General features: G+C 32.8%; 1 protein-coding gene across 31 annotated transcripts in view; it reads right to left on the bottom strand.

Moving 5' to 3' along the window:
• Window positions 1–7,446, bottom strand: part of NEB (nebulin) — a 207,472-nt gene extending 200,026 nt beyond the window's left edge. For all 31 annotated transcript variants that reach the window (XM_051986439.1, XM_051986409.1, XM_051986440.1 and 28 more), the window contains exons 1-3: window positions 7,354–7,446; window positions 6,526–6,610; window positions 5,942–6,008 (exon numbers count right to left, since the gene is read on the bottom strand). In XM_051986439.1, the coding sequence (XP_051842399.1) occupies window positions 5,942–5,977 (36 nt within the window). In that variant the 5' untranslated portion in view covers window positions 5,978–6,008; window positions 6,526–6,610; window positions 7,354–7,446. The remainder of the gene's footprint in view (window positions 1–5,941; window positions 6,009–6,525; window positions 6,611–7,353) is intronic.
• Window positions 7,447–17,170: the final 9,724 nt, after the last annotated feature.

Raw genomic sequence — 17,170 nt, 5'->3', positions numbered from 1 at the left:
TATAGGCCAGTAAGCTTGACTTTAATTCCTAGGAAATGGATCATTAAAGAAATGGTAGGTTTCTATCTATAAAAAATTTAAAAGGCAATATGATTTCATCAAAATTAGAGCATGCTCATCTAATTTTACTTCCTTTTGTGAGAGTATTTCTAAGCTAGCAAATGAGAAGAATGCTGTAGATGTAGCTTATCTATATTTTGGGAGAACTTTTGATAAAGTTTATCACTTTTTTATGATGAAGATGGAGAATACAGATTAGATGATAATATAATCAGATGGATTCATAACTGTTTGGACAAGTGAACTCAAAAAATACTTGTAAATAGTTCAATGTCAACATAAGAGAAGGTATGCTATGGAGTAGCACCCTGAGTACCATCCAGTCTCTTTAAATGAATCTCATCATTCTTCTTCAAAATTGTTTTTTTGTGTGTCTGTGTTTTCAAATCTAGTCCAATTTCCTATAACTTATGTGAATTCTCCCTAGATATTCTGACTACTGACCATCCAGATTCTGCTTGAATACTTCCAGAGAAGAGAAATGTTATATATTTTGAGGTAATCTACTCCATTTGAGCATAGCATGAATGTTTATGAAGCTCTGTCTCATACTGTCCTGAAATCTGATACATTGTCCTTCTATTAGTCCTAATTTTGATATCTGGGATTACACAGAATAATCTATATCCAGATGATTGTCATCATTTTTCAGTCATGTCTGACTCTTCATGACCCTATTTCAGTTTTTCTTCATTTTTGTTTTTTAAAATATTTTTTATTTGAAGTCTTGAGTTCTAAAAGGTTATACTTTACACAGTTATATAAAATATTTGCATATCATTATTTTGTGCAAGAAAACTAGAATAAAAGGAAAAAATGAAAGAAAAAGTGAAAAATAGCATGATTCAGTCTGTATTCAATTAATATCACTTCTTTTTCTGGAAGCGATTATATGCTTCATCATTAATCCTTTGGAATTGTTTTGGATCATTGTTTTGCTGAGAATAAAAGTTACAGTTCTTCATTGAACAATATTGCTGTTGCTATGTACAATGTTCTACTGGTTCTCTTTTGGATATCTTTAGGATATAGAACTAGCTGTGATAATTCTATATATTAAAGGATATATATATATATATATATATATATTTATATTTATATATATATATATATAGTTTTATAGCCCTTTTGGCATAGTTCCAAATTGCTCTCTAGAATGGTTGGATCAGTTCACAACTCTACCAACAATGCTTTTGTGTCCCAGTTTTCCCATATCCTCTCCAACATTTTCCTTGTTTTTGTTATATTAGCCATTCTGATAGGAAGAAGTGGTACCACATAATTGTTTTAATTTGCATTTTTCTGATCAATAGTTATTTAGAGCATTTTTATATGATTATAGATAATTTTTATTTCTTTGTGCGAAAACTGCCTGTTCATATCCATTGACCATTTATTAATTGGGAAATGACTTATATTTTCGTAAATTTGATTCAATTCTCTACATATTTGAAAAATGAGGCCTTTATCAGAGATACTCATTGCAAAATTTCTTCCTAGTTTTCCTTATAATTTTTTCTTATAATTTTGATTGCATTGTTTTGTTTGTGCAAAAACTTTTAAATTTTATATAATCAAAATTATCTCTTTTATATTTTGTGATGTTCTCTATAGTTTCTTCTGTACTAAATTTTTGCTTTATGCATAAATCTGACAGATAAACTGGTCCATACTCTTTATGTGTAAATTATGTACCCATTTTGACTTTATCTTGGTATATGGTATGAAATGTTGGTCTATACCTAGTTTCTGCCATACAGTTTTTCAGTTTCCTCAGCAGTTTTTATCAGATGAGTTTTTGTTCCATAAGTATGGATCTTTGAGTTTTTCATATATTAGATTACTATGGTCATTTAGTATAATGTAATCTAGTCTGCTGATCCACCACTCTATTTCTTAACCAGTATCAGATTGTTCTGATAATTATTGCTTTATAATACAGTTTGAGATCTGTTACAGCTAGACCATCCTCTTTTGCATTTTTTCCCATTGATTTTCTTAGCTTCCCTGAGCTTTTATTCTTCTAGATGAATTTTGTTATTATTTTTTCTAGCTCTATAAAATGATTTTGTTAGTTTGACATGGCATGCCATGAATAGAGTAATTTGTTATTTTTATCATATTGATTCAGTCTGCCCATGAGCAATAATTTTTTTTCACTTGTTTAGATCTAACTTTATTTGGGTGAAAAGCATTTTATAGTTGTATTCCTGTAGTTCCTAGATTTGTCTTAATAGTTAAACTCCCAAGTATTTTGTAATGTCTGCAGTTATTTTAAATGGAATTTCTCTTTTGTCTCTTACTGCCAGATTTGGTGGGTAATAGATAGAAATGCTGATTCTTTATATGGGTTTATTTTGTATCCTGCAACTCTGATAAAGTTGTTAATAATTTCATGTAGTTTTTTAGTTGATTCTCTAGGATTTTCTAAATATTATATCATATTATCTCTAAAGAATGTTTTTGTTTCCTCATTTCCTGTTCTAATTCCTTTGATTACTTTTTCTTCTCTTTTGTTATAGCTAACATTTCTATTTCAATTTAAATAATAGAGGTGATAATGGATGTATTCTTGGCAAAGATACTGGAATAGTTTTCCATTTCCTTTTACAACTCATTTTAATGATGAAGAAACTGAGGCAAATAGGGTAAAGTAACTTACTCACAGTCACATAGCTAGTAAGTGTCTGAGGTCAGATCTGAACTCAGGAGTCTTCCTGACTCCAGACCCAGCTTTCTATCCCTGAACCACTTAATTGCCCTGCACTTAGCCTTGTGTTGATTAACATTTTTTAATGAATGATTTGGGTAAAAAAAGAGATATGGTATGCTTATCATATGTGCAGATGATCCAAACTGAGAGGACTAGCAGAGAGGATTGACTAATGACAGAGTCAGCATTCATAAGGATTTTGACAGGTTAGAGCACTATGTGAACTTAATAAAATGAATTCAATAAGGAAAAATGTAAATGGTTTTCCTTAGATATAAAAAAAATCAACCTTAAATATAAGATGTGGTTAAACAGCAGAAATCTGTAAATTGTAATGGGTCAGCAGTGTGATATAGCAGCCAAAAAAATATTAATGTAGTCCTAGACAGTATTAATGTAGTCCCTGCTTCCAGAAAAAAAAAAAAAAAAAACAACTGTTAGTCCTACACTCCTCATTAGAACTCATCTGGAGTATTATATTCAACTTTTGCATCATAGATTAATAAGGACATTGATAAAGTTAAGGACTAATTATGGTTTCCAAAATATTAGCTATTAGTTTGGATCTTAATTGAAAGACAGTAATAATGCATTTTTCCATTACTATTTTTTGACACATTTTTCCTGGTTGTTTATAAAATTTGCTAATGAATCTTCAACTATTTTATTGGAAATATAATCTACAATCTAGGTCTAAGAAATAATGGAAAGATGGGGGAAAGTGATGTCCTTTTCCAGACCTCCTCTCATATGAAAAAGCATTTGAAAATATTCAGATGATATTTCTATCATGCCCTTGATCAAGAGTTAATTATAAAACACTTTCACATCTATGAACCTATAAGTAGTTGGAGAACTAAGACACTGTTTATAGAGAATTTCTAATTCTCAATTTCTTGTCTCTTCTTGTCTCTTTCTATCTCTGTCTCTATTTCTGTCTCTGTGTGTGTGTATGTGTGTGTGTGTGTGTGTGTGTGTCTGTCTGTCTCTCAATATAAAGGCAGGAATGAGATTAATTTAATAAAATTCAACGAACATTTATAAAACACCTTCTATGTATTTGTCAGATTCTGGGAATACAGAGATGAAAAAAATCATAATCACCATTCTCAAAAAAACATACAATCTAATCAGAGGGATTTATATAATTTATATAAATTACACATGGGGTAAAATGTAAAAAATGCAAAGTAAAGACTTATGCAAGGAGCTATGAAAAATCTGAAATCAAAGCTATCTATAATCACATAAAAATGCTCTAAATAACTATTCATCAGAAAAATGCAAATTAAAACAACTATGAGGAAGATATTACTTTCAGCTGGGGAAACCATAAAGGAAGTAACATATAAGCTGTACTATGAAGGAAGAGAAGAATTTCAAAAGGTGAAAAGGTATTGGGAATTTCAGGACTGGGAAAGGGTTGGCATAAATCCACAAAGGTAGGAGAAGACAAGAAGATATTAGCAAACACCAAGTTGTGTAATTTGGCTGGATGTAAGGTAAGTGAAGGAAAATAATATGAAACAATCTTAAAACAGTAGGTTGAAATCAGATTGTGAAGGATTTTGAATGCCAAGCTAATGTCCATGAGGAAATGGAAAACTCTCAAAGATTTTGTATAGAGGGACGATATTTTCAGATATGTATATTACAAAGATTATTTGATAGTATATCATAGAGAAAAGAGATTAAAAGTTTAGAGATAACCCAGGAAGTTATTAAGCATGTTCAAGTGAGAGGTAATCATAACAAAAGCATGTTGTGATCAGAGTAAATGAAAAGGTGAAATTTAGAAATTACTCTTCATTTAATAAAACATTGGGGACTAATTAAGAATTATAGTAATTTCTTCATGCTATAGATACTCTTTGGAGAGAACTGAGAAGATGATAAGATGTCAGATAAAGAGTGAGAGTAGAGTTAAAGATGGTACTGAAGTTTTAAGCTTCAATAACTAAGAGTTAGCATGGAAACAGAAATAGAGAAATTATAATGTGGGGTAAGTTTGAGAATAATTATGAATTCTGGACATGCTGTCTATGAAGTATCAGTGAGTGGTAAATACATATAACTGGATGTGGCTAGGGCTCAGGATTAGATGTATAAGTATGATAGAAGGCAAGGTAGAAGGTAGAATATCAAAAGGAGGAGGCTTTTAGGCAGTGAAGGAGAAGAGAAAATGGAATAATAGTTTGAATAAATCTATGAAATTGTGTTTTATGTGTTGTTATTTTTGGATAGGAAAAAAACTCAAAATATTAAAACTTTTGGGAAAAAAAACAACCTTCACAATCAATTTGTGAAAGAAGATCAAAAAAAAAAAAGATTTGAAAGGTGTGCTGGGAGGGTTTCACTAGATGTACTATGAATTATATGGAATTTAACTTGCAATTGGATGAATGTCTGAAGTCTCCCTAAAAATCCTGTTATGTTTCAGACTTAAACATTCAGTGCTACTAAATTTCTAACAGCAAAGAATAATATGACTCTATGAACAAAAAATCTTGAAAATAATTGTTTAAGTTGGCTTATTCTCAATTTCTATTTTTAATTAAAACAAAACACAAACTTGCTTCTTCTGTTGGTCATTTGAGCAAAAACAGAGACCCAGTGAGAAATTTTTAAGGACAATTGTACTTTGTGAAGGCTTTGAATGGAATAAATAAATCAGAATCTATAAAAAGGAGATTCCCCCCCCCCCTCAGCCAAGGAATGAGAGCCTGACCTATAACATATTCTCTTTGAAGTCAAGACTAATAATTGTTTCTTTACTCTCTGGTAAGTATTAAGTAATGATTCTGTCACTGGAACTTACTTCCTCTTGTTCTTTTCCTCTCTGGTTCTTTGTTCAAGGGGAACGAATAAGTGGATGTATCAGGGTAGGTTTTTTCAGGCAAATGAAAAATATTCTTTAGTTCTCACTTTTTTTAAGAAGAAAAGAAAAGTTTGGCTACAGTGATGGGATTTCCTTTCAGTTCTGATTCCCATATAATTATAGTTAAACTCAACTAAAAATATCTACCTTCTTATATGCTAGCAATGCCTTTGTGAATTTAAAAGAGATATGTCATTTTAAAATGATTGATTCACTTGCAAGGCAGTGACTGGTGCCCTATAACAAAAACAAAAAAACAAAACCCAGTCATCAGACATTGTTCATCTTACCTCCACCACCTCCTCATATTCTTCATCGTCCGCCATCTTCACAGAGTAGTACTCTGTTACCTACAATCTTTAATATTAGGGATTAAATAAAAACACATTAGATATTTTTCTCGGGAATGAAAATGGACACACAACACTAGTAGCCTAAAGCAATATGGATATTAAACACAGGCACACACAGATTATTGTCATAAAAGATGAGAGTAGGCATTTAAAACACAATTTTTAGAATATCAAAACCAAATCTTCCTTTTACTGGCTTCCCTTAATTATGTATGATACTATTACTTATGATTGTGTTTTCTAACTAGCTATATATTAGAGGGAAGAGATTAGAGTTAGGGAGGAATGAAAAGCACAATATTTACATTTCTACCCAACTTAGACCAAAAGTATTTCAATAAAAGATAAGTTCATTTTGATTTTCAGAAAAAAGTTGTGAGTTAACTGAAAATACAAGAAAACAATCTATTTCTTTTGGTATAGTTGTGATTTTGCTGAATACCTCAGAAGAAAAACTCATGACTGAACACTCAAACTAGGACACACATAGAAAACTGTCTTAAAAAAAAAAAAACAATGACCTTAAGGGACTGGGGTTAGTTTCTCCCCACACACCATTGGCTTGAATGGGCACTCCCTCTTTTTTCCTGTAAATCTTGTTCAAACCTGAAAAATATCAAAATCCACACAATATGTGTTTTAAAATATATAGAATAAAGAATCTTTGTTATATATTCCCAATTCAGTGACTAATGAGACTAATGTCAGATTTGAGCTCTCTGGCTTGATGCTAATATGCAGAGTTCTGAGACTTGATGTTGGGAAATGATGTTTTGTAACAGCTGTTCCTTGCTGCAGATATCTGCCATGTAAGCCAATACCCCTAAATCATTGGCTGGTTTTGTTTAGCTAGCGAAATAGTCATTCCTTCTGAGGCAAATGGAGCCCAGTAGAGCAGGTTAAATATAGGAACATACAACATGGTCCCTTTTTTAGTGCAAATACATAAGGAAAAATATGGAGGGGGAGAGAAGGAGAGAGAGGGAAAGAGAAGAGGAGAGAGAGAGAGAGAGAGAAAGAGAGAGAGAGAAAGAGAGAGAGAGAGAGAGAGAGAGAGAGAGAGAGAGAGAAAGAGAGATTAAAATTGAGATTGGTTTTGTTAGAGAAGAGTGCTAATATCACCAATGAATGGTCAAATTGGTTAGTAAGGACACTAACTCTAACTAAAAGCCCTGAATTTGGGTTATGAATAAGTAGCAACAGATGACAAAGCCCTCAATTTTCCATCTCTTTTTCTTTTTCACTAATTTTCCCCATTATGACCCACAATTTTGTAAAAGACCTCAGGAGAAGCTTCATAATTTCTCATGATAGAATAGTCTCCCCACAAATAAAGAAGTCAACCTTACCATTAATATATAAAATAAATTTCCTAAGCAGCAAAGCCTCTCCAACTCTTCCCTCCTGAGAACCCCAGGCAAGAGCAGCCCAGATGCACCAGCTCCCGAATTATCATATGGCTAGAACAACCAATCGGGTCTTGAGTTGCTCAAGTTTCAGAAGCTAAATATACTGAGTGATCCTTTTGAAGGCCACCTGTTCAACAATTCTGCTCTGAGAAAGAAGCTCACAACATTTGCTCACAGCTAAAATCCATTGGAATTTTAGCTCACTTCCAGGACCTGAACAATCAAGTTTCAAGTCAAAGTGCGATTCACTGAACTCCTCATTCAGCCCTAGTCCCATCAAACAATATTTTACTGAAAAGCTTAACCAAAACATCACATTTAAAATATTAAAGATACCTGACACTTAATGTATTTCTCATGTTCTTTTTTTAACTTATGATATTCCCAGAAAAAATATCTGTATACGTCCCCTTAGCCTGCTACAAATAGACTACTGTGACTCCAAGAAGAAGAAGAATGGAACAAGATTAAAAACATAAAACAATTCAAAAGAAATGGAGATGCAGATTAATTTAAAAGATGATTTAAGACTAAGAAGAGTTTACTACCCACGTCAGGCTAAACATTGGTGCCAGTGACAAGAAAGAAAAAGAAAGGGATACAAAAGAAAGAGAAAACATGATACCTATTCCCAGATCTCTCTTTAAAAAATTTATAAAATTATATGCATGTGCATATAAATGAATATAATGTAAATAAAATAAGCAGGAAGTACAGCAGTAATTTAAGTTCATGTATTAGATCCAGAAATATTTCTTAGAGCAGGTGTTCTTGAACTTAAAAAAAAGTAACTGTATTTTAATATGACTGGTTTCTTGGTAATTCTGTATATTTTATTGTATGCATTTAAAACTTTTGAGAAGCAATCCCCAGCCTTCATAAGACTGTCAAAGGGGCCCATGACATGTACAAGGTTAAGAACCCTTATTTTAGAGGGTATGAAAAAATGCATATGCTTTGTAGTAAATTAGATTTTTATAATATTTTAGATATTACTTCACTATTTGGTATGGAAAAAAAATTGCAAGTCTGATGGATGTTGAAGAAAGGCCTAGAGATACCAAAATCATTTGAAATTATTAAGGATGTTAGTCTGGAGAAGCAAAGGACATGATAACTATTTTCAAGTATCTAATGATATAAAGTAAAAGAGATTAGCCTCATATTGAATTTTATAATCTCCATTTTACTGACTACTTCAATAAATCCATGATCTCATCCATGTTACTTACTCCCCTCCAAAGGCATAGATCCATATCTTCTTATTCTGAAATCAAATGAATTAATATTTGTGGTACAGTACAATTTAAAAAATAAAGTAAATAGAAAGACTGGGTAAGATAAATCCTTTCTAGTTCAAAGATTGTTTGAAAACTTTCAGTAATCTACTCCTCCATTCAAAGTAGCCAGTTGCTGATCTTCTGAGTGTGAACCTAGATGATCCAAATCAACTCAATTTTGCATATTGACACACCTAGTATTTGCAAGGCATTACATGCACTAGAGTAACAATGATAAAATTAAAAAAAAAAAAAACTCTTCACTAAAGAAAGTTATACTTTACTGAGGAGATACAACATGTAAGCAGAGAACACAAGATAATGTGAAGAGAGAAAAGGCTCTAATAATTGTAGTGATCAGAAAAGACATCCTGTAGAAAGTAGAAAAATGGACCCTGAAATAACAGCAAGAATGTGTGATGATCAACTATGAAAGGTTTGGTTCTTCTCAATAGGTCAATGAACCAAAGGAATCCCAATAGACTTTGGACAGAAAATGCCATCTGCAACCAGAAAAAGAACTAAGGAGACTGAATGTTCACCTCTTTTTTCTGTTTTTATTTTTAATCCCTCCCATGGTTTTTCACATTTGCTCTGATTTTTCTCTCCCAACATAATTCATAAAACAATGTATATTAAAAACAAATAAACTTTAAAAAAGGATTTTTGAACCTAGATGTTTCTAAAAATAAAGATAAATTGAGCCTGTAAAAAAATTAGGGATTCTAAAAAGTGGAGGTGATGGTAAGGGAATACATTTTAGGCATGAGAGATAGCCCATGTAAAAACACAGAAATGAGAGTTGAAGCATCATATTCAAGAAACCGACAGTAAGCCAATCTGATTAAAATATGGAGTGCCTAAAAGGAGTAAAGTAAAATAAGCCTAGAAAGGTAAGCCGGAACCAGATCATTAATATTTAAATGTTAAGTTTCTATTATCACCTGGATCATATAGTGATTAATAAAATTTTATATTTCATGCAATAGGAAATAAGGAACCGCTGAAATTTCTTGAGTAGAGCTGAGGTTAGGGTTATATGATCATATGTGCTTTTAGAAGATTATTTTGGCAGATATGTGAAGGAAAAATCAGTTTCATTGATACTGTTAAAATAGTCCAGGCAAATGATGAAAAGAGTCTAGACTAGGTTTTGTAAATAGAAAGAAGAAAACATATTCAGAGACTGTGTGGACATAGAATTAATAATAAGCCTTGGGACTGATTAGGTATGGTGGATAAAGAGAGGAAAGAGTCAAGGATAATTTAACTTGTGAACTTATTGGAATAATAATTATTACTTCAACAGAGAAATTTAGGTGAGATATGGGTTTTTATTGGAATATGTGGCAGAGAGATAATAAGTTCTTTTTTTAAACATGTTGAGTTTGAGTTGCCTAAGGACATAGAAGTGGAGATTTCCAACAGACAGTGGATTGTGGGCCCCAAGTTTCAGATTAGAATTAGAAATTTGTATTTAGGGTTCTTCTACACAAAGATGATAATTGAAGCCAGAAGAACAAATGAGCTCACCAAGAGAGAACTGACAAGATTACCAAATTAGAAGAGAAGAGGAATCAGGACAGAGACTTGGGACATACCATGGTTAGAGTAGGGGAAAAGGCATGATTAATAGTTCTGCAGAGAAGACTAAGAAATAGGCTTTTTAAATTTATTTTTTTAATTCTAAATTTGAGAACCTGAAAAAATCTTACTTTCAAAACTATAATGAATTCTTTCTTGATTGTCAGTGTTGAAGGCGAGTGTAAATAAGTTCAAGAACTAGAAATAAGAAAGTACCCAGGAGTCAAAGTAAGGATTTAATAGGGTCAAAAACTGCAAAGAGATTCAGATGAGAATTATCTCTTTTTATTGCAATGTCAACAAATAATATTTCAATGCAACTGTCATTTCCACTACCTCCTGAATAATATAGTGACATAAAAATTTTAAATGTCTTAAAAACAAACACATTTCAATTTTTTCCCCAATAGCTGACAAGTATCTGATTTTTATACACCTGTTGAGATTGCAAATTATGACCAAAGGCCACTTGAGTACAGAATACAATGTGGGTTCACCTAGCTGTCAAGCAGGAAAGGGAGGAAATGTAGTCTATGGTATATTCCCTATTCTTTTATTTCAATCATTGCCTTTACTCTCACATATTTTGCAAAAGACATTTGGAAAGAAGCATAATGAGTCCAAAATAGCAAGCCCAAATGAAAGTGGCCAAATAATAGGACCATCCTGTAGTATAGCTCAGGAACTAAATAGGATTTCAAATGGGAAAGAGGATTCAATTGAGAGTGGAGAATAAGATCACATAAGTGCACAGGCCCTCAATCTTGGATAGTCTCTGCCTTAACCGTCTCAATCTACAGGAGATGTAGATTTATCATTTACATTAAGAGAAAATGAGGAGAGAGTCAATCACTTTTCCACTCAGTTATATCCATCAAGGTAGTGAGAACTGACAAATATGGAATATAGCTTGCAGCTGTCTTAAATTGTCCCCTCCTTCAAGACAACTTCAAGAAATTCTTGTAAGAATACCATGAGGATGAGTGAAACATAGGAACCCAGACCTGAAATTACTGTTTCAAGGGGAAAAGGAGTTCTTAAGCAAACAAGTCCTTCTCCGCTGACAAAATTATAATGTGGCACCTGTTTTATTGCTAAGTATCATATACTTAAAATTGAAACCCTATTCTACTCCCCATTTCATATACAGATACTCAAAGCCACAACCCCATAGGAAATCTTCATTAATACTATTCTGGGCCAGTGAAAAGAAATATGGTCTTGGAACAGAAGACTTGGGCTCAAAAATCTGTTTCTGACACATAATGGGAATGTGAACCTGGGAAAATTCCAACTTTTCAGTATTTTGGGTAATTTTCCAACTTTAAAATTTGCAAAGAAGAAGCCAACATACACTGCTAGAGGATTTTCCATAGGAGGCATTGACTTAGAACTCAAAGAGATGTTGAAGCCCATTGAAACTAAGCATCTCATTTTTTTAGATAAGGAAACTGAGGCATAAAGGATCTAGTCGCATATATATGTAGAGAGAGAAAAAAGAGCAAAAAAGGAAAAAAAGAATAGAAAAGAGGCTTGGGAGATACTCATGTTAGGGGGAAAGACACAAATGATAATCCAGCAGAGAAGACTAAGAAGTGTTTATTTGTTTAAATTATTTTAAATTCTGATTTTGGAAGCCCTAAAAGAACTATTATTTTAAAAATTATCCTGCATGTCTATTTTTCTGACATTTTAAAGTGTGCATATATACACTGGCTATGTTTGCATATGTACATTTGGATATATGTGAACATGTGTGTATATATACATATGTATAGATGTATGTGTATATACATATCCAAATGATAATCAAGTAATGATTCTTGAGTTCACAGTACTTTCAAGGAATGAAAAGAATAGTTGAATATATATATATGTATATATGTATATGTATATGTATAGATGTGCGTGTATACACACACACATTTTATACATCTGCTATTCAGTCATTCAGTTGTACACAGCTCTTCATGACCCTCTGAATGCTGTTCATGGGATTTTCTTGGTTTGCAATTTCCTTCCCCAGCTCATTTTATAGATGAGGAAATTGAGGCAAACAGGGTTGTGATTTGCCCATGGTCACACAATTAGTAAATATCTGAGACCAGATTTCCTGACTCCAACTCCAACTCTAGCACTCTATCTACTGAGCCATCTAACTATATGTATATAAATCACATTTATATAATGCTTTTAAGTTTCATAAGCACATTTCCCAAAAGAAGCATGTGAGATAATATTATGATCCCCATTTTATAGATGAGGGTACTGGGGATCAAAGAAATTTCATGATTTGCATGGAATCACACAATCAGTAAGATTTGACCTAAAATTCAGGTACTCTCATTCTCAAACCTAGGAACTTTTAGTAGCATTGAGGTGCTTCTTCACATCCCTACAAAATAAACATGGACTTCTCTATATTCATTCACAGTAAATCTGCCTTCCTTAGACAATCCCAATCATCTCTTTTTTCCCCTAAAGTGCTTTGATATTGACCCAACATCTGGATTTCATATTAATACTTTAGGGAACAATAATATTATCAATATGAATACTGCCCCACCACCCACATACATTTCGGTGTTAGCAGGGCCCCCTCTATAATTTGGTAGATAGTCTTCTAGACTGTGGTTGAAACATTCTTCAGGAACCAAACTGATGATGGTGGATCTTAGCAAGGCTGCTTCTCAAACAGAAAAACAGTATACTTGAAGGTGCTCCAGTTTTGTAGGACCACTAATAGATCATACTCTGCTAACAGAACCTCCACAAATCCAGATTCATGGCAACATTACAATGAGGCATCAGAATAAGACTTTAGTAGATAAAAAATACTAATTGTAAATCTATGTATGTATATACATGGTAAAATGTTTAATATATGTATATACATATATTATATGTAGTATAGAATTATCATGTCATGTATAGACACACATGTATTTATATATAATATAGGTATATGTGTAATATATACATACATGGCAATATATATATTGCATGCAAATATATATCTGTGTAAAGATATATTCATGGAAACATACCCATGTTTAGATGTGTATAGATGGCTATATAGCAAAATATTATACACATGTGTGCATACATGTATGAGTATATATACATTCATTTGTTTTGTGTATGCACGTGTGTTCATATATGCATTGTATATAGATGGCTGGACAGACAGAGACAGAAAGATAGAAAGAAAGAAAGGTAGATAGATAGATAGATAGATAGATAGATAGATAGATAGATAGATGATAGATAAATGGATGGATGGATGAATAGATGGATGATAGAGGGCAAAAACCTCATAGTACTGTACTTCCATTTAACAAAGCACCTTAACAGAATAAATCTGTGATGTCATGGAATCATAAATTTAGACTTATAAGAGGTGTTAGAGGCCATTTTATAAGTGTTATAGTTCAGGAAATGAAAGCACTAAACATTTAAGACAAGATTTGAAATGTTAGTCTATATTCCTTAAAGAGGAATGTTAGTCTATAAAATGAAATGTTAGTTTATATTCCTTTTTTATTCCTCAAAGAGGACTATAAGACAGAGAGATAGGGAGGAGAGGATTTTTTTGGCTCTTTTCTGATCATTTTGATTCTTCCTGTTAAAATGACACAGAATAACACACTTTTAATCCAGCATGCAGGTACAATGCTCCAATTCTACAAGTTCACTCAACCATCTGGACATCAGTGTAATACTTTCAGATGAAATTATCTCACAGAAGAGTAGAACACTTAAACAGTCATCACGATCTTTATAGGATGGCCACTTTCTTGCTGTTTGTTAAATGTTGGCAAGGATGTCAGCCTGGGTGCATTGATAGTGATGAAGGGTATGGAGCAACTTAAAGAAGCTATCTGCAGCCCTTTCTCCCCTGAGGCAATCACTCCAAAGGAGCCAGAAGCTGGGGGTAAAACATGCCATTGATTTCCATGGCAGAAGCATCCATAGAAATTGTCTTTCTGCCAGAATAGCACTTCTCACACAGATGGGCTCAGAAGGAAATTGGTTTCTGACTAATGGGAAAACCAATGAAAAACATGATGAAAAGGTATGAAATATGCCTCCATCCTCATGGAAAGGAAGCAGTAGGCTACTAAGAATGCCATATGCATCATCAGACATAGCCGCCATATTGAATGTTTTTACTTATTTTCTTTGTCACAAGGAAGAATTCAATCTAGAAAAGGAAGATTATGAAGACAAAGATATCAGTAAAATATATTTTTTAAAATGAAATACAGGGTGAGGAAAGAAGCTGATTCAGCAAAAAGGAACATTTGCACTTTCAAAAAATGTATTTCTATCATCACTTTTGGTTTTTAAATGCCCTTGCATTCCAAATGTACCTCTTTCTCCCCTACCCTAATAGTCCTTATTTATAACAGAAAATAAAAGGCAGGAGGGAAAGAAGAGGGGAGGAAGAAGTCCAACAAAATGAATGAACACATCAACCAAGTCTAAAGGAATATGCAACATTTCTCACCAAAGCTCTCTATGTCTACAAAGAAGGGAAGGAGATACATTTTTTTCATCTCTGCTTCAAGGCCAAGCTTAGTTATAGTTGTTCAATCATTTCAATCTTGTTTAACTCATTATGACCCATTTGAGATTTTCTTAGCAAAGATACAGTGATGGTTTGCCAGTTCCTTTTCCAGCTCATTTTACAGATGAGGAACTGTTGCAAAAAAAGATTAAGTGACAAGTACAGAATGACAAAACCAGAAAGTGCTGAGGCCAGATTTGAACTCAGGAGGATTTCTTCCTGATTATTTCCTGATCCCAGTGCTCTATTTACTGTGCCATCCAAGATCAAGCTTAGTTATTTTAGTTATACAATGTCCAGTTTAATTGTTTTCTAAATTTTCTGTTTATATTGTTTTAAGTATTGTTTTCCTAGTTGGGCCTTATTTCAATTTTTGTAAATTCACATAAGTCTTCCTATGTTTCTCAAAATTCTTCATGTCCATCTTTTCTTATGGTGCAGTGATATCCTGTTACATTCATTATTTAATTATTTATACATTATTTAGTCTTTCCTCAGTTGATAGATATCTTCTTTGTTTTTAGTTCTTTGCTAATGCATAAGATGTTAACTATAAATATTTTTGTATATGGGACCTTTCCTTCTGACTTAGATTTCTTTAAGGTAGATACTTAGCAATAAGTTCTTGGTTAAAGATAAAAACTTTACAATCTCTCTCTCTCTCTCTCTCTCTCTCTCTCTCTCTCTCTCTCTCTCTCTCTCTCTTTTCTTCCTGCTTCCATAATTCCAGAGGATTTACTCTTTCTGGTAGATGATGAAATTTCATATGCAGTTAACTGAACATCACATTCTAAATTCTTGCTTATATAGTGCTACTTGTTTCAAAGTAAGCACATACCACAGATTACAATTAAACACATTTATTCTGAGTCACTTAGATTCAACCATAGTAGGAATGCTGCTGTGAATAAATATTAACATTAGTGTGGAATATAGCCTTTTCAAGTCTCCTTTCCCAATAATTATCCACAAAATCTACATTGAACATAATACCTGATTTTATGAGGCTTACCATTTCAACATTTTCACATCCCACTTTCTCCCTATAAAGGTCTATGAAAAATAAATAACAATGGAATAGGGAGGAGACACAGACACTTTAACTTGCTCTGACTCATTGCAAGATTGTTTTTTTTTTTTTTCTGTTTTCTTTTTGTTCTAGGGCATATGTCTATATTTTCAGTCTCATAATACCATAAATTTGGAAATGAAAGGAATATTTAAAAACCACTCAGTTGAACTTATTTTACAGATGAGGAAACCAAGGAATAGAGAGATGAATGACAGTTGTGTTATGGAAAGTCCTCTGACCACTCTGCTGTGCACTTAAAATATGAGCATTTTTCTGTTATGGGCCAGAACTCTGTACTTGAAACAAGGATTCTTACAAAGTGCTAACTCTGTGGAATTGATGATATAATGATTATCTAGTTTAGCATGGTGATTAATAGTTCTCTAGTTCAGTACATGAACTTAATACTTAATATAGTTCTACAAAATTAACACCTATTCTACAAGATTCACATCTGTGGTAATGTAATTACAATAGATCATATAAGCTGGGGCAAACTTAGCCAGTCAGATTCATTCCATCTCATTCCACCGTGGTGGCAGGCATCTCCTCCTGCATTTCCTCCACTGAGACCAAACTAGCCTGTACCCCAGACAAGGAGACAATAAAGAATTTGGACTTAACACCTGGCTATTCTTATGGTGATTAATCTGATAAAATGAAGGATGGTCCAGAGACCTCCAGAAAAACCAACCAGAACATTACATTTGATGTCCAAACATGGAGCTAAGAATTTAAGTCCAGACTGAGTTCAGTGAAAAAGTTTCAGTGATCCAGAAATTAGGATAAGTACAAAAATAGACAAGAAGAAAACTTTGTTAAGAGCTAAACTAGTATTTCAGTTGAAATGGGACAAATGTTTAAAAAGGAGTCTTCTCCACTGCAAAGAAAATGTGTAGAGAGCATAGTTAGACTAAAAAAAGCCAAGGTTTAATTGTAACTTGGGAGCAGATCACTGGACTTTTAGACACATTAAAGTACTCATCTACTTGGAAGTTGTTGGGCTTGGAAGAAGAATTAATGCCAGATAAATGGAAACTAGTAGGAGAGCAATTAAGTGAATATTACAATGATAATGGTCCTGATTCAATTCCTAAAGAACATATAACTTAATACAATTGGCTTTAGGAAATTACTAAGTTATAGAATAAGGAATAAAAAGAAAGTTCAGGAGGGAGAGGATACTGACAAACTAGGTGAAGAATGAAGAATTTGACAAAAATGGAGTTAAGTATGAAGCTGATGAAATTA

Source organism: Antechinus flavipes, chromosome 3 (genome assembly GCF_016432865.1).
Source record: "Antechinus flavipes isolate AdamAnt ecotype Samford, QLD, Australia chromosome 3, AdamAnt_v2, whole genome shotgun sequence".
In the NCBI taxonomy this organism is placed as follows: domain Eukaryota; kingdom Metazoa; phylum Chordata; class Mammalia; order Dasyuromorphia; family Dasyuridae; genus Antechinus; species Antechinus flavipes.
The sequence above is the reverse complement of the archived record's forward strand: the minus strand, read 5'-3'. Positions and strand labels throughout refer to the sequence as shown.